The following is a 19,002-nucleotide window of genomic DNA, read 5'->3' as shown; positions in this document are numbered from 1 at the left end:
TTACCCCCATCACGACACACCAAGACGCCGACTTAAATCCACTCTGATGACATTAGACCTCAGACCCTTCAGTTTAAAGAAACTTTTGGGCCCTTGGCTAAGAACGGCCTTGCAGAAGAGCGCTTTAAAAAAATTTAAATCTATTCTCAAAGACAGCGGCGTTGTTGGCCGTTATTAGCGCTTATAATGTTTCTTTTATTTCAACGTCGCTGTATATATGTATGTGTTTGTGGATTATGTTATGTTGAGTGTTCAGTTCGGACTACATGTGCTAATGTGTTTACACGATGTATGTACCACCCGCTGACTAGAGACTGCATTGTTAGGTGAGAGTATTATTTGTATTTTTCAGTCTTTCGTCTGCAGTGCCGTGGAGCTGTTTATGTTGTATATTATATGTAGCACGTATTTTTTACGTTGTATTGTTACTGTGAAAACATTGCTTGACAATCATTTTTATGCTCTGATGCTTCTATGATAAAGTTGTTTGACATCTAATCTTGAAGACTATGTTGGCTGTTAGACCCATTCAAGAGCTAAGGAGTAGCTGGCGTCTTATTTGTGCCTCAACATCTCCTTATATCATGTCAATAAAAAAACGTCGAGGGTTTCGAGTGGTCTTAAAGCATTTAGGAATAAAATGCCATTTCGGACTCTTCCTGCAAGACGCACTGTAGCACAGGATTGTAGCAGGCATAAGACGCGAAGAAACGCAACTCGCCTTATTTACTCAAGACGGCTTAACCTTCGAAAAAGCGTGCAAGATAGCCCTGGACCAGGAGCAGGCTGTGCGACAAACAGCGCTACTGCATACAGAATACAAGGAAGCGGCGTTGATTGTCATAACGGTAAGAGGAAAGGGAACTTAAAAGGAATGGAAGCTTCGGAAGTCTAAAGACGCCAACCAAGACCGCGAAAGATATGGCAAGGCGCATACCACTAATGTCTGCTGACACAAGGATGTCCAATGTCACAGCTGTTCCCAAACCAGCCATTTCCAGAAGATGTTTCCCAGTAAGCGCAGAGAATTAAACGCTGCGAACGTGGTGGACTGCTATGATAGTGAGTCTGAATTAAATGTATACCGCATTATTAATACAGTATGGTCTGGATACGAAGTGCAAGTAAAAGTAGAAGGTCAAAACATCTCAAAACATCTGCATGCAGATTAATACGGGAGTTTCTGTAACCCTAATTCCTGAGAATGGTAGGCTGAACGCATTCCCTCATGTCAAGGGCAAGCCGTCTTGAGTCACCCTAAAAACATACACTGGGGAACCCGTTCCTGTGAAAGGGCAATGCGACGTTTCCGTAACGAACGGAAAGCAGCTTTTGCGACTTCCAGTTATCACTGTCACCTATCAGGGCAAACAGCTGCCACTGCTGATTGGGCGAAAGTGACTCGAGAGGCTAAGGCTTGACTTGAAAAGTGTGTTGTGTGTGAATGCAAGCGATGCTAGCAACGTCGAAGCGGTGAAACAAAAGTTCCCAGGGGTGTTTGCTGACTCCGGAGCAACCCGGAGTGGTAGACAACTACCAAGCAAGGATAGTTCTAAATCGGAATTGTAAGCCAGTCTTTGACAAGACCAGAAACGTTCCATGTGCGCTACAAGATAAGGTAGAAAATGAGCTGGAGAAATTCGTATACGCTGCGTGAATAAAAGCGACTGGGCAACGCCAGTAGTTGTGATTGAGAAGAAAGATGGCTCGCTAAGAGTGTAGAGATAATGCAAAGTGACAAATAATCCCGTGCTAAACACCAACCACTGCCCATCGCCTCGACCTGAAGATTTTTACTGTACTGCAGCGGGAAGAAAAGTGTTGTGTGTGTTGAATCTTTCAGTCACGTATCAGCAGAATACGCTTACTTCCGAGTCCTGACCATACGCACATGGGGCTTTTCGAGTTCCAATGCGCACCGCTTGTTGCAGCCAGCGCGCCAGTCATCTTTCAATCCAGTCCTTCAAGGATGAGGTTCTCAAGGGTATACCGCATGTGGGATGCTTCATAGATAACGTCCTTGTACTGGAAAAAAAAACGTCAACGGGACTGCCAAAACACGCTGAACTACTGCTGCGGCAGCTAAATGATTACACAGTGATTCTAAAAGAGGAAAAGAGTGGTTTTGTAACACAAAAATGTTTTATGCCGAGATCCACGATCAACTTCCTGTGTCGTATCTGATGTGTAAAAAAGGGATGGAGCCGCCATCTGAGAGCGGTGAAGTACTGCATCGTGGCACTACGACCGCCGACAAAGAGCGCTTCAGTAGTTCCAGAGCAGTGAAGCCTCCGTAGGCCTTCTGCTGAGGTGACGACGCAGTTTCCAGACATGGTTTGCATTTCGCATCCGATTAGCCTGTGACGGCTGGTCACCTACGGAGTGAAGCTTCAACATGCATCAGCAGTGCTTACACGCCGCCTACTACTTCGCTTGTGATGGCACCAACTAAGAAATCAGCTGCGCCAAGAGGCGCAGAAAGGCAACGACGTCCATGGGCGAATCTCGCTTTGGTCCGGCGAGAGACATGCCAACGTGACACTGAACGCCTTTGCGCCTTCGCGGTGCGTGCTACGAACACGGCCACTCGCATTCATCAAGCTAAGCGCGTCACTACTCAACTGGCTTCCCAAGACACTAAGGTGCTGGACCGAAATGCTCGTACTTTCGGCGAAGCGATTCGGCAGCACGATGCCTCTCGCCAACAGGACGCCGTGCGCCAAACAAACCTGGAACACGGTCGCCGACTCGCAAGTCGTGCGCCTTTCGCTACAGCGGGCGGTGAGTTCACGAAGCGATTTACTAACAACCCGTTCGGTATCGCTTCTACGGTTTGGGAACGCCTCTGGTTTATGGCGGATTTGTGCAATGCAGTGTCTCCGGGGGATGTTTCGCGGTCGCGGGTCATGCCACAACTTTCGCTTGTGCAGCAATTCTCGAGGATCCCTGTGCAGTGGTAGGGTGTCGCTCATGGCTACTTGAAACTTAATTCTTCATGTACAATAAACATGCAACAGCTTCTGTGGAGCCACGTTTCCCTTTCGTTTTCTTCGACTCCTATGAAAGAGGGATAAACCGTTTTTCGCAGAGCACCGCAACTTATCTCGGTCACGTTGTGTGCCCTGATGATATCTATCCCATGGAAGAAAAGATAAAGGCGGTCACCGAAGTGCCTGAGCCCACTTTCCAAACGAACATATTCCTCTGTCGTGGGATGCTTGGTCGCATGGGTTGGGTGCTGTCATTTCTCATTATGCTGCAGCGGGACAATGATGCGACTGCTGTGGCATTCGCACCTAAAACACTCACATCGGCAGAGAACTATGCTCAGTGCGTGCGGAATGCATTAGCACTGATGTGTGGGCTAAAAAAACATTTCACCGCGACTTGTATAGGGAAAAACGTTCACTCTTTACGCAGGTCATCAGCTACTGTTCGGAATATTAAGCCAAGACAAACCTGGCGCCTGCACTTGCTGCAGCTATGAAACGAATATGGGGAATTGCATTGGCAGCGTACAAGTATAAACTAAGATATCTAAAAGGAAGAAACATTGAAATGGCTAATGCTCTGTCGAGGCTACCACGGCCTATTGTAGCTGCTGACGAGTCTTCGGAGTCCATCTTACTTTTCGATAGCATGTGACTAGGATCGGATGACATGGCTGAAGGTGCCAGACGTGATCCCACCGTATGTTGCGTAGCAAACTTCATTATAAATGGCTGGCCTTCCCAGCCGGTCTCAGCGACTGGTGGGCCAGTCGCCATGCCACCTCTCCCGGTTCTATGCGAGTTTGAGAACAGAAATGGAGGTGACAGCAAGTGAAGCAGGCATCTCGATCGTATTGGGCAAGTTCTTGCAAGCGACGTCATACAGCCGACGACGCTTAACGGAGTGTGCGGATGCTGCTAGCTATCAACTTATGTCGGGTAAGCCCCACGCTCGCACTTCATACGGCGTCGTTTGCTGCATCACATCGCTCGCCGGCACCTCCCCGGTGCGATCGACACCATTTTTTGTAGCGCAGAACACTGCAAGCAATAGTTATCCGAGCAGCTGTCAGTACCTCGGAATGAAAATGCGTTTTCACTGCCTTTTACCATGAAATAAATATACTATTGCACGGCAAGGAGCAGGCATGTTAATTTGCGTTTGATCGGACGGGGTCGGGTTTTACATCTCACATGTTGGGCCTTGTCCGGGTGTCACGTCCTCATGTCATCATCGGGCCGGGCTGGCTCACCAACTGCTAGTGTCGGGCCGCCCCAGGCCGGGCAGTGAAACGAGGTCGAACCTCGTTTCTAGTTTAACCTAAATTGAAGCTTGATGGGTGGAGGTGATGACGCAGCGGTAGCGGAGACCATACCATCCACATATAACGCCATCCTCCAACGCTACCGCCTGGGACGCAGGGTGTACCCGCCGCCTCACCCAAAACTGACCTATGAAGAAAGCACCTCATTCCGAAGACTGCAGAGCAATACGTACACGCGTGGCATCCTTATGCATCGCATCCTCCCGACACTACACACCTACAACTGCCCGATCTGCATCGTGCCAGACACTCTGGTTCATTTGCTACTAGAGTGCCCAAGGCGCCTCGAAGACGCCATTACCAAGCCTACAACGACATGGGAGGCCACGATCTCCACCCTTGCCCTGTACAACCAACGACGTCTTGTCGCCAGAGCCCGGTATGCGATCGCGGCCAGAGGATTCCTGGAATGAGGGACCCTCCCACCTAGAGTGATCCAAAGCTCAAACGCTCGGGAACACAGTCTCGAAAATTAAAGTTTATTTTATCATCATCAAGCTCGTTTTTGTTTCTGTAATAGAAACCTGAGGATGCGCCGAGTTTCTCGTTCGCCCGAGTTTTACCCGAGTTTGCTCGATGGCAGTCAGTGAACGGAGATAGCAAGGAACGTGCAATAACAGGAGGCAAAAAGAAATGTCGAGATAAAGCTGCGTATGACAACATGAGCGCACCCTGCGTTGCACAGTGCTTCCGCGCTTCAAGCACAGAGGACTGCGCAACAAAACGCGCCAGCGCCGCGTATTGTTATCAACGTATTATCGCAATTTAGCAATACCGTCACTGTCCCGCTGTCTATCTGTACACTTGCCGTGAGCCGTATGCCGCGCCTTTCTCGGGCGCGTCAAGCGCGTGCCTCCTCTTTCGAGCATTATCTTTCTATCCTCCGTCGAATGCGAACAGGGCACATGTGGTGCATTCTTGCACCTACACTTGCCCTCAATCGAATACATTGAACTACAGCAAGTAAAATAACAAACATTTTATTTCTTAAAGTATCGGTTTTTAGTTTTGAATGCTATAAATTTGTGATGACAAATGGACATCGAGTGAATTATTAAATTTTGCACTTTTTTGCCGCGAGTGGCGACAGTGAGGCGAAAGATTACAAGCGGATACATTCTAGAGAGTCGCACGCACGAGGGAGCTCATACGGGGAGCAGTCGCCAGGGGCTCTGCAGTGCTATTCTCGATAAAATTGATGCGATAATGACGCATAAAGTCAGTTATGACAATGATCTGTCCAATCCCTGTCTATTAGGGAATGGCAACGCAGCGCTGCGGCATGGCTGTTCACCCCAGGTGCTTTCACTGAGGCGGCTATTAAGGCCACCGCTTTACCAACTGAAACGACACTCTAGCCATAGAGACGGGGGCAACGGCTGCCGCTGAAAAATTGCTGTGCGGTATTGTAGGGTCCGTAGTGACGAAGCACAGTGAAAATGCACCAGTTTATCTGCGTGCGCGAAGTCTCCGCGATGTATTGCGAAGCGATGCATCGCTTGTCACCGCTTGCCCAGTGAAGGTGCCTGCGGGCGCATGTACGCAGAATTTGAGTGTGTTGTTCACTCCAATGTGCTTGCCGATTGCCTCTGCTGCTGAGCTAACAGTGATCGCAGATGGATACCGTAACGACAGCGCAGTTATCGCATTTTGGCGGGCGAGGGCTCTTGTGTGCAGTTATAAAATTAGACTTCGAACGCAGGAAGGTGTTGCAATTTTTTAGTGTGTCGTGCTTGTGATGAAAAAATGCCATCGCACTGGGTGCCTTTGCGCTGACCGCTGACCGTGTTTGTGACACTGCGGGTCCGATACATCACTGATGACAGAGCAGCCATCTCAAATGACAGTTGCGATACGTTACCGTTGGAGAACACTATGCACTGCTCAGGATCGCCGTCCACCGTGGCGCATCGACGCCTTACAAGCAGCTACAGTGACCTGCCGATAAATATTTGCTGTGCGCTACATCACCACAATGCAGGCAATGAACCGTGTTGTGGGGCTATCACAGCCCAAGAAGATATATGCATAAGCCCGCAAAAGTCGACGTTTTTTTTTTTTTTTTTTTTTTGATAGCGGTGCTCAGTACATCACCGACCACAGTGCGTTATGCGTGTATTATTTCGCCGGTCAAGATTGTTAACGCCTCTCAGTTCCGCACGACGTTGCTGTTGTTGAAAAATAAGTTGGGCGTGGCCCAACCGTGGTGGGCGCGCACAAGAGTTACATGCCTCGCGCGGGGCGTCACCTATGGTTTTGATTGACAGGCGAACTCGTGCCAAACTCGTGCATCGCGAAACCCCCCTCGAGTTGAACTCGTGAACATGGCGGCGGCAGCAGCAGCCTGTGTCATCGCATCCAGCGGTAGTAAGCGTTAATACGACCGTCTGGACCCGTTCACCTACATCACCGACGTAGAGTTTCGCGTCATTTTTGCCTTTCCGAAACGTCAGTGCGCTGGCTGTGTGACGTGTTAGGCGAAGGCCGTCGTCTGCGGAGACAACGTGGCGGGCAAATTGTGCTTTCCGAGCGCAGAGTGGTACGACTAGGCTGCGGAGGAAAAGTTCGTGCGATCGCTTCAGCTCTCTGCTGTTTCAAGCACTGCTCTTCCACCGTGCCAGCCCCAGGCTAAGGCCGGCGCCGTCATCGGAGTACTGGGGCACCTGCGAGCACCTGGGATTCAACCCGGACCAACCAACCTGCGCAGGCGAAGCAGTCACATTATATTGGAAGGCTCAGAACGGACGCCGGGCTGCCTTCCGGTGCCACAGCTGCCGAAATCAGTTTTCGCAGTTACACGGTGCCGCTGCACTGCACGGGCAGAGAGGCGAAGGAAGTTACTTCGCAAACACGGACCGCCTCGGCAGTCCGAACGACCACCTCTCGAGGCGGCAAATGATTTGGCTGACGTACTGCCTGAGCTAAAGCGTAGACATATGGCTGTTGAAGGAGATGACCAGCGACTTATTTCCTCTATCGGAACCCACCATCGCCGACTACAGGAACTACCCCCGTAAGTTCGCGAGGGCCAAGCTGCTGGCACAATCTCCACTCGGTGGCCCCGGGTAGATAGCGCAAATTGATGAGTGCCTCCTTCGCGGCGAGCAAAAGTACAATCGAGGCCGCCTAATGTCGGGCGACAACTTTCCGCTGAGCCGCCAAAATTACGGCAGTGTTAAAGATGGTGCCCGATGGGTCTTTGGCATGTTCTGCGCGACGAGATGGGTGCTGCGACTTTCAAGGTCGACCGAGGAAAGGCGGCGATGCTAGGCGCCATTATTCCAGCCAATGTTCAACCGGGGACCATTAATCATAGTGACGAATTGGCCGCATATAAATATATCACAAATTTAGTGGATGCTAACGGGGCTATGCCTCAATCTGCATTGGGAAATAGTCAACGACAGCGTGAACTTTGCGGACCCCATCACGGGCGTTCACGCGCAAAAAAAAAAAAATAGAAAGTTCTTGTCAAAACGTGAAGCACCACCTCGTCAGCGATGGGTGCAGGGTAACTGCGCCGATGCTGGAGTGCCACTTGGAATGGATGGGGTGGCACTCAACGGCCACATGCGCTGCGAAGACCCTCTCGCGTTTTTTAGAAGCCACGGACCGCTCGGGCTACCCAGTATAATTGCCCGTATTCACCAACGCAACTTACCCTTAACTTACGACTTAAGTAGCCGGTCGATGCTTAACGCGTTTCATAGAGAAATCTTGTACTTAAGGTGAACTTTAATTGACACTTGAGGGCTGGAAAGTAAAGTAAAGCCATTGGGCAACCTTAAGTGCGACTTTCGCTACTCTCGCCCAGCAAGCAAGATGGCCGACTGCTACGGTAGCCTCACCGACTTTGCCGATTTCGCCGGACGTGTGCATGACATTACGGATGATGGGGTATACCAATACGCGCAGCCATACGGCCACGGCGTAGGGATCGACAGAATCCCATGTAAGTATACAATGACGCGGAATTCTCGTAGCGGCACCGCTTTTGCAAGCAAGTGGTGCTACGGCTGTTGGAAATGCTGTCACTGGCCCCAAAAGACAACAAACGCGATCACCCCTTGCCGCCGCTGCTCCAGCTTCTGATCGCGCTGCGATTCTACGGCGCCGGAACATTTCAGGTTGTCACCGGAAACGCCGTAAATGTTTATATAAATAATTAAATAAATAATTATTTATATATAATAATAAATATTTCGCCTTGGCGCTCGTTGGCCACATCTGGCCCTTGCGCCAATAAACCACATTAATCAATATATCAATCAATGTTTTATTAATTTCATTTTTTAAGTACTGCGTAAAACGAGCTCCAGAGGCACGGCGCGTTCTTTTTCGGAAAAGGTTATTTTCTTTTTTTTTTCATCGTACGCCCGGGCTGAAAACAAACAGCACACACTCTCTACGCACAAACACCGCACGTTTTCAGCAAAAAGAAAAGTCGGGATGGCGACACACACAACCAGAGTGGCTGCGAGAACCAATGTGAACTTGTGGCCGGACGAGTTTGAGTAAAGCGCTAAAACCAAATAGTTCTTTGTATTTTACTGAAAAGAATGCGCCTACAAGCACTGCAACAGTTATATCCGCAGTAATCTGCTCCAAAAATTATTTTTGTTTATGATTGAACTGATCGTATACGTCCATTCTTTAACGTGCCCTCAACACCAGACGACATACTTGACCATAAAGTGTTACTTTCTAAAGTGATTCTTAAGTGTCGTTTTTTTAGTTCTCTCCAAAAACTTTCCTAACCCTTGTACTTATCCCGCACTTATTGACGCCCTTCTTAAGATCCGCCTGTGAATACGGGCCAAAGAAGGCCCGTATTCACAAACGGAACTTAACCTTAAATTACGCCTTAAGTCGCCGGCCGATGCTTAACGCGTTTCATAGACAGATCTTGTACTTAAGGTAAACTTTAACAGACACTTGAGTGCCGGAAAGTAGAGTACAGCCATTGGCAACCTTAAGTGCGACTGTTGCTACTCTCGCCTAGCAAGCACAACAGCCGACTGCTACGGCAGCCTCGCCGACTTTGCTGATTTTGACAGACTTGTGCACCAGAGTATGACGCATACCAATATAGGTTTCTCCTTTTTTTCGTTTCTTTTTTTTTTGTCCGTCGTCCGCGACGGTTGAAAACACACAACTCACACATACACACACTCTCTACGCACAAACACCGCACTTTTTCAGCAACAAAACCAAAAAAAAGTCGGGACGGCGACACACACAACCGCAGTGGCTGCGAGAACACTGTCAACTTGTGACCAGATGACTTTCAGCGAAGCGCTAAAACCAAATATTTGTTTGTATTTGACTCAGCCGAATACGCGTGCAAGCATTGCAACATTTATGTCCGCATTACTCTGCTGCAACAATTTTTTTTTACGATTGAACCGATCGTACACGTAAATTATTTACGTATCCTCGACACCAGACGGCATACTTGACCCTGAAAGTGTTACTTTCTAAAGTTATTCTTAAGTGTCGTTTTTTTTTAGTTCTCTCCAAAAACTTTCCTAACCCTTGTACTTATCCCGCACTTATTGACGCCCTTCTTAAGATCCGCCTGTGAATACGGGCCAAAGAAGGCCCGTATTCACAAACGGAACTTACCCTTAAATTACGCCTTAAGTCGCCGGCCGATGCTTAACGCGTTTCATAGACAGATCTTGTACTTAAGGTAAACTTTAACAGACACTTGAGTGCCGGAAAGTAGAGTACAGCCATTGGCAACCTTAAGTGCGACTGTTGCTACTCTCGCCTAAAAGCACAACAGCCGACTGCTACGGCAGCCTCGCCGACTTTGCTGATTTTGACAGACTTGTGCACCAGAGTATGACGCATACCAATATAGTCTTCTCCTTTTTTTCGTTTCTTTTTTTTTTGTCCGTCGTCCGCGAGAGTTGAAAACACACAACGCACACATACACACACTCACTACGCACAAACACCGCACTTTTTCAGCAACAAAACCAAAAAAAAGTCGGGACGGCGACACACACAACCGCAGTGGCTGCGAGAACACTGTCAACTTGTGACCAGATGATTTTCAGCGAAGCGCTAAAACGAAATATTTGTTTGTATTTGACTCAGCCGAATGCGCGTGCAAGCATTGCAACATTTATGTCCGCATTACTCTGCTGCAACAATTTTTTTTACGATTGAACCGATCGTACACGTAAATTATTTACGTATCCTCGACACCAGACGACATACTTGACCCGAAAAGTGCTACTTTCGAAAGTGATACTTAAGTGTCGTTTTTGAAGTACTCTCCTAAAACTTTCCTCACACTTATTGACGCCCTACTTAAGTTGCGTTTGCTAATTTGGGCCTTCGTCTCGCAGCCTTACTTTAGCGCGAGCAACGAGCGATCTGGTAAAAGCCCAGTGTCAAAACCAGGCGCACACCAATTTGTGCTCGGAAATGGGAGCGCAAGCATGTAGCAAGCCGCACCAATCCAATCCAGAGGAACGAGTAGAGCAACGAACCATCTGTTGAAACCTCAGTGAGAAAACCAAGTGCACACCAATCGGTGCTCGGAAATGCTAGCGCAAGTACGTAGCGAGCCGAACCAATCCAATCCAAAGAAAAATAGAGCAGGATGAGCGTCCCCTCGTGGTATAACGCGAAACGTATTATACTACAAATTAGTCTAATACACATTCAGTGTACATCTTGTAAACTTTAAAATGCTTATAACCCACGTTAATATGACTAACATTATTGTACTAAATGCATTTATTTTATAACGTGCTTGTGCCTGTAATGCACTCGGTGGAACAGACAAACAAGTGAAAGAAGGCACAACCATGCACCGACCGTATGATAACGTGATCCCCAGTTTGTCGACCGCCCATATGGCAACGCCCAAGGGTTGATAGCCACCCAGAGTGAATCTAGATAAACCAATGAAACTGGAGGCGTGCTGACGGACAAACTTTGTCTTGTTACCATTTGTTCTTTCATCTCGGGGCGTCGACAGAGCTCGTGAAGATCCCGAGTTTCGCCAAACTCGGCGCATCCTGCATAGCACCCCTGGGTGTTTAACTCATATATCCTTGTCTCCAATTTTTACTGTTCATCCTGCCCAACTATCAAGTCTTAGAATAAACTACACTATCCAAGTACTCTCTTTTGTCTATTTATTAGGGGCGTATTATGCCTAATTACTGTATCTCGAGTTATACGCCAGTCTATTCCGCTTCAAACGATCCCTGCGCAGCCCTTAGTTTCTGCTCGAATTTGTTATTTTACGAGTGTTGGCTCCACAAATTTATACTGGAAGCAGGCATTGCGTCCATTCCAAAATATTTGTATATAGTTAGTAAGTCCGGTAATGACTTAGAGCTTCAGTGCACAAAAATTCGACAGAACCCATCGCACGACGACTATCGACGGTAAGACATTTAGCATTGAATCAATAGAGCGACACAACCTAAGCCACACAACTCGTGCCGTCGAATCGAATTATACGTATGTGAGCCTTGCACTACAGCGGGATTCCTCTTTAGCCCCTTCCCTATAAGAACAGTCAACGGCAGATAGCGCCTGGCGTCCGAAATGCATGGCGCGCCGGTGCGTGCAAACACTGTAAAATGCGCCAGGCGGCAACCGTGCTCCTCTTTCGCGCTTCTTTCCGGACACGCTGCGCCGTCTAGGAGCGCTGCAGAGAAGTACACGCATGGCCTCCGAGAGAGAGAAAAGCTTGGCGCGCCGGTGCACGCGAACGCTGACAATTGTTCCCTCGCTAGCGGCACATCTAGTGGCACATACTGAATGACAGAAGAAGACGAGAAGTTCACTGGAAAGTGGCACATACCCAGTGCATTTACGGAGCAGTTCGCTAAAACGTTGGCACGAAAGACGTTCATTGAAAAGCGGAACATATACATGCATTTGTGGTGCAGCCTGCTAAACCCTGAGGTTACTCTCCGTGAGGAAAGCTCGTGATCCGGGTTTCATTCCGGTCAGCATCGGAGGAAATTAAAGGGACTTTTTCGTCATTGTAGTGTGGTAGATTCTCAGTTGCATATACCTAGCTCCCGAAGCTAACGTACATACATACTTTCATTGAAAAGCAGCACACACCAACTGGCACATACCCAGTGACACTAGTTGGCATCAAAGAGGTTCAGTGAAGACCAGCATAGACCGAGCGGCACATAAAAGGTGTTACAAGTCGGGGGCCAAACAGTTTCTTCGAACAGATACATGTATATACACAGTCCCACATCTACAGTAACACATGTCGGGGCGCAATAGGTTTGTTGAAGAGCAGAACATATGTACACATTGCCACATACTGAGTGACGCAAGTGGGCGCGACTGTTGGGGCGCTATAACGTAAAATTATTCCAAACTGTTTTGATTCCAATTTCTGCAATCAGCCTCCACGATTGGTCAAAACATTTTCGGTCCACTCCCAACTTCGCCTGTCTGTCACGCGACATCACGAAAACCGCGATAGCTCCCCATCTGACATAACGTGTACGCACTGATTATGCATGATTAAACCGCACAAAAGAAAAATAGTCATTCCTGATTCGACGCCTTTTCACCATTAGCCCTCTGCTATTGGTCCAATGTTTTCTGGCTGCACCCACTTCGTCTGTCTGTCACGCGACCTCACAAAACCGCGAAAGCTCACCACGTCAAAGTGACGTGTACTCAAAAAAATGCATTAATATGCCGAACAAAACTGAAATTTTTTTGAATAGCCACAGACTGCCCCGATCCAAAAGGAATAGAAGATGGCTGCCCGCCGATCGCCCAGGCCCTCGCTACTCGCACCTGCCGGTGAGCATGTATTTATTTGCGCATGATAAGCCTTTTTGCGTGGCAGTAAAACGTTATCTATCCCTTTCGCAATGCATACGACATCGCTCTGCCAACACTTCCTTGCTGAGGATCCGTTTTAGCGGCATTCTTGTCCTTCCGTTGCACACCGCCGCGATTTTCGACCAGCCACCGCAAGCTAAGTAAGGCGAAGCGGACCAATCGGAGAAGCCGGCACCACCCTCTTCTAGCGGATATCTATTTTCGCTATGCTGGCTCGGCCCCATCGAAACCCTCTCCAGTAGAGCGTGCTCCTCGGCTCTTGTCAGCCAATTAGATAAGACAAACCGCTGAGTGTAGACAATGTTATTGGTTTTGAAAGCGAACAAAGGTGACCTCCTATAAACGATGAGAGTATTTGATTGGGTTGTTCACAAAACGCTGCGGGTCACCGCCCGATGCTTGCGTCGGTGGTTACGTAAATTTGACATCAGGAGTTTGGAATCGAAACAGTTTGGAATCATTTTACGTTATAGCGCCCTTGGTTTCGAACCCTGTCCCCTCAGCACAGCAGCCTACTATCGATTTGACACCGGAGTACCCAGTTACCCAGGCAGGCGGAAGATCAGTTAGATACAAGCATAGATAGATAAACAGTACGCCCCAGGAGAAGTGCGCGAAATACCCTAAGACTGCTAGTGCATTAAAACTTCAACTACCTGCGTATAACCGCTCTCAAAGACAATCACCCACAAGATTGTCAGTAGGAATATGTAGAACTCACTCTTGACCACTGCTGCCTCTGCGCAGGTACTCATACGGCAGTGATTCGGAGCCGAACCGAGATGAGTGGCTGGCAGTGAAGTACCAACTCGACTTTGACTTCCCGAACCTGCCGTACCTTATCGACGGCGACGTACGTATGACGCAAAGCCAGGCTATCCTGCGCTACTTGGGGCGGAAACACGGCCTGGTACCAAAGGACGAGGAAACGATGCGGCGCGTCGAGGTGCTCCAGCACCAGGTGATGGCTGTACCGCATAGACAAGCGAACAAATGTGTGTGTGTTTTCCTTAAGCTTCTAGAATAACGCATTATTCAAGGCTTGTTAAGAACCTACAATATTTTCTCTCCACTGTTGTTCTGAGTAGGTCAAGTGAGATATAAGTGACAGGGGCGGAGCCAGGGGGGGGGGTCAACCCCCCCCCCCCGAATTTTTTTCCGCCACCCCCCCCCCCCCCCCACACACACACTTACCCACCCTTTGTTCTCGTCGCTTCGCGCTGACACAATTCATGAAACCGGTGCTACTATCAGAATTTCATTCCTGGGCGCTTCCGTTTGGGTTGGTAATTTACAGCGAATCATGTCTGCATATGGAAAAAACTGTCACGCTGTTTGTCAAGGCTTTGACACTCTGTGAACTTTTGGGCGAGAATGTGGCGGCCCCATTCTGAAGCAAGAAATGCACAACAAATGACGCAACAAATGCGGCAGCCGCATTTTAGATGATGGCGAAAACGCTCGAGGCCTGTTTACTTAAATTTAGGTGCACGTTAAAGACCCCAGGTGGTCGAAATCTCCAGTATACATTTCCGCCGCTGCCCTTCAGGTGCCGGTTAGGCCGCGCTCGCGCAGGGTCTTAGGCTACGTTCATACTTTGTCTCGAAGCGGTTGGAAGCGGCAAAATCTTGCAAAAATCCGCCCGCCTAGGCGGCAAAACAGGCAGAAAAACAGGCTGCGAGCCAAATCGGTCGCGGGACGATTTTTTCGCCATGGCGAAGCGGAAACGCGGCGGAAAGTCGTTCTGCTTCACTGGAAGCTACGCTAGCATGTAACCAACCGGTCGTAAAATTGAACATGGCACCAAAAGTGTAGGCTGTAATGCTGATCGACGCAATCAAGAACCAGCCCTTGCTCTACGACAAGAGTGGCACTAAAACGTACTGTCAGCAATACTCGCGATAGTATTCAACGTCGCGCGACCGGAGGTGCGGCCACGAAGCCTTGGCGTGACACAACTTCTCGCGCTTTTGCAAAGCCAGGCGAACCCACCACCGCCGTTTCCGAGGTGTCCGCGTCTTCCGTTTATTCATTGTCCATTTCTAGAAAACAAGTAGGTAGAAGTACAAAAGCCATTTTTTCTTCCACTTCCCCGGCAGACAATAGTTAGGCAGATTCCTCGTTGGCGCTCCATAATTCTCCTCGCACGTGTACGGTATGTTGCAGAAGTCGCGGGGTGCTTTTCTCGTCGCGACGATAGATTGGGAGCGTAGGTCTCACGTAGGACGCGCAGGCTTCGGCGAGCCTCAACACAAGGGGCCAGCCCGGGTATTAGCTGTGGTGTTCCCGTTGCGCCTTTGGTGTCCTGGAGGCGCCGACAATACGAAATGATGAAATGATATTACAACTTGTAAATAAAAGCTATTCAAGAAATATGATCCCGCCTATGCACCAACCTGTGACTCAGCGCAACGCCCGCCCGTGTGAGGAGAATTACGGAACGCCAACGAGGAATTTACCGAAGGTCGCAGATGACACGCGAAGTTGCGTAAAATGATCACTTTTGATGACGGTACGTGGGTCAAAGAATGAACATACCGCACGAAATAATGCGATAATGAGCGCCACCACGCCGACAAACGTACGCAGACGAGATGGATCTGGACGAAAACGGCAACGGCGGCCGCGGCGGTAGCAAAACAAATGTGAACAACTTGGACAGGCGCGGAAAAAATTTTCCGGCCGCTTTGGCCTTTCCGCCCGCTTGCCGCTTCCCAAGTGTGAACGTAGGCTTAGTCTGCGCGAGAAACGTCTCTTGTTAGCAATTGCGCCCCTACGGAAGGCTGGTAATTACTGTTGTGTTGTTGAATCCCAAACCAGCAATTACGGAAGGCTGGTAGTTGCTGTTTGTTGTGGAATCCCAAACCAGCAATGTACACACGAAGGGGTTGATGACAGCAGTGAAATTCCACCGACTCGCAACAGAATGCACGAAACAGACAGCCGACAAGCATGAATTACTGCTGTGCGCAGTACAGCGTAAGTAAACTCTTGTTGCAGGCGCTGACAGTTCTCGTCGGAGTTCACGCGTCCTCAGAAATTCATTGTGTGCACTATGCACTGAACAAGACCGGAGTTCATTCCTCCATCACTAGTACACCAATCAGTCGAGATTCTGTGAGGTACAAGCCCGCTTCCTGTTTGCACCGGCGTAAGTGAAGCAGAAATGAGTTGCACGCACTACTTAAAATGCGTACACATACCATATCTATGCTGTGCGGTGAAATATTCTGTACAATTCTGAATCTGTTGACGTTAAGGCAAATGACGGCTGCACGCTCGCACACAGCGGAAGACACAGCGGCCCACGTACTTGCCGCAGGAAATTCAACCCTGTCGTATGAGGGAGCAGGGCGACGAAAGCTTCGAAAAAAAAAAAGCCTGACTCGTTTTTGCGCGTATTTAAGTTTTCTAGCGCAAAGACGCAGCGAACAAGCTATTGCTACGAGAGTAGGTATAGCCTGGTCACACGTGCATTTTCACGCGTATAGCCGTCCTTGACTTGTGAAACTCACTTCGCCCCGACGAGGACGACGCCATCTACGCTTAACGGAAATTAACAATTAATGATGTCTTCTCCGATCGCACGGGTCGTCTCAATGATGCGTTTGCGAAGACTGGTCCATTCAGTGGTGCGTTGAGAGACCGTTGCTTGAAACGCCCACTGTACCTGTCGTACTTACTCTATTTACTGAGCTTACTTTACTTTTTACTTAATTTCTTCACAAGCACACGCGCACGCGAGGGGGGGGGGGGGGGTTGGTCCCATGTCTTTGATGTACGTGTATAGAGTCTGCTTAAACTACCGATATTTACTATCGATCACGTGACGTAGAGGAAAGCAGAAGCTTGACCTCCCCCCCCCCCCCCCCCCCGGTCGGGCCGGTGAACCCCCCCCCCCTCTCCCCGAAAAAAATTTCTGGCTACGCCCCTGATAAGTGATAACTTTCAAATCAATGGCTTAAATAAGCACACGTAATGTAAATGTTCGTGCTGTAGTCAACCTCTCTATCGTTTTTCGCATCATCCTAACAACGGATCGAACAGTACGCCTCACCTGTTAAGCAGAGTCCCCATTTAAAAGGTGACATTTTGTCTGCCAAAACCACAATTTACTTATGAGGTATGCCGTATGTTGGGTATCTGCGTATTTTTGGACCACCTTGGGACCGCCTAAATGAAACTACGCGAGCATTTTTTTGCTTTCTGCCGCCACCAAATGCGGCCTCCGCGGTCAGGATCGAATGCTCGACTTCGAGCTCAGCAGCGAAAAGCCATAGCGACCAAATTGCCGTGGCAGTTCGTTTTATTGCGATAGCGTTAAGGGCCCCGTGTCGTCGAAAATCCTGTGTTGGCGTCGGCGTCCACGGCCGAGAAAATCACCCCCAACCACGCAGGCCTTCCGATTATAATTAGGCATATGTATATGCGACGCCTTCTTGTTTGACGTGCGGTATAGGCAGCTTATATTGCCACACCATTCTACCACTAATGTTGTTCGTACCTTGTCTTACATTCTTGACAAAGCTATTCCTCGGAATTTTGAGAATGACAATCCACAAACAAATGTCATGAAACGAAAGAGCCACAGCGCATGTCTTTTATGTTAAATCTTCTCAGACCAAAGTATTAAAAGTGCGAAACAAAAATGGAAACCTGAAAATGATGCAATTTATTGGCGTGGTTGTGCGCTATCTCCGGGATTGGACCACGCAAGATGCCATGTTTCTACCAGAAAGCTCGCCATCGTGCAAAGCGTTCGCCGCCAGCGTTTCCCGGTAACCATTACGGTTACATAAGCTGCCGTTGTCGGGAAGCGTGAGAAGCAGTCTACTTTTAAAAGTGAAGCCTCCAATTATTACTTTGTGGTTGGATGACTTGTCTGAAAGATTAGGGCATATTCAGAAACATGAAATGTGGTAATTTCTTGTATGTTTAAAGCGACACAACCACGTGATTCTAGCACTTCAGTACAAACGTGTTTATTTGCACAGACATGTGCAAATTCGTTACCGACTAGGATCGCCTCCCCATCTCGCCATAAATGCTCTTAAATTCCTGTTTTCAAAATCTTGGAAGGAACCTTTACTACACGTTCAAATCTAAAGTTAGTGGCGCAGTGTCTTGGAATAATTAAAACCTTTATTTTAGGTTAAATGCGTACATACAATAAACACTCATAATGGTCCAGTGCACTTAAGCACTTTGCCTGCGTGCATGGCTGGGCTTTCGAAAATTTATGCACGCTGTCTTACACTGAAAATTTTAATGTGCCACTACTCCTAAAGGGGATGCTGCGACTTATTCGGCAATTTGTCGGTGTTTTGTCAGTTTAATCTTTCCACGGTTCTGAACCTTACCCAACCGTGTATTGAAGCACGTGCTTTGCCAATATACATTTGTATTTTCGTTAACTGAAGTTACTTACGGCACGGGTTTTTCACTGCCTGGCAGTTCGAGGTCCACGTTCATTGGAATATTATTGATACTGTTTTTTTGGATGTTTCTTTATCGCTGCAACAGTCAAATTACACCAGTAAATTTCTGAAAGATCGTACTCTACCCTTACATAGTTTCTGTCGGAATAAGAACACAGTTGTCCCTGCGGCGCTTCCATGCAGTCTCGAAATGGGCCATGCAAATTGAAAAATTTTCTTCGAAGCACCCAATTTGATCGCACGCCTGCGATTTTAGCCATGCATACCCTGTGTCCCGTCACCTCACTTACACACATATTGCCTCCCACTGTTAGCAAGCTGTGAGGTTTTCTTATTTAGATTAGCGCTTCTTTGCACTCACGCTTCTCGGCCTACGGTGTCTTCCTTGCGCATATC

General features: G+C 48.5%; 1 protein-coding gene across 1 annotated transcript in view; it reads left to right on the top strand.

Annotated features, from left to right (window-relative positions):
- LOC125947394 (glutathione S-transferase Mu 2-like) overlaps positions 1-19,002 on the top strand; it is a 68,221-nt gene that overhangs the window by 26,668 nt on the left and 22,551 nt on the right. The window contains exon 2 of the mRNA XM_049672042.1: positions 13,916-14,129. Within this exon, the coding sequence (XP_049527999.1) occupies positions 13,916-14,129 (214 nt within the window). The remainder of the gene's footprint in view (positions 1-13,915; positions 14,130-19,002) is intronic.

The sequence above is a fragment of the Dermacentor silvarum genome, chromosome 8 (assembly GCF_013339745.2).
Source record: "Dermacentor silvarum isolate Dsil-2018 chromosome 8, BIME_Dsil_1.4, whole genome shotgun sequence".
Lineage (NCBI taxonomy): Eukaryota > Metazoa > Arthropoda > Arachnida > Ixodida > Ixodidae > Dermacentor > Dermacentor silvarum.
The sequence above is the reverse complement of the archived record's forward strand: the minus strand, read 5'-3'. Positions and strand labels throughout refer to the sequence as shown.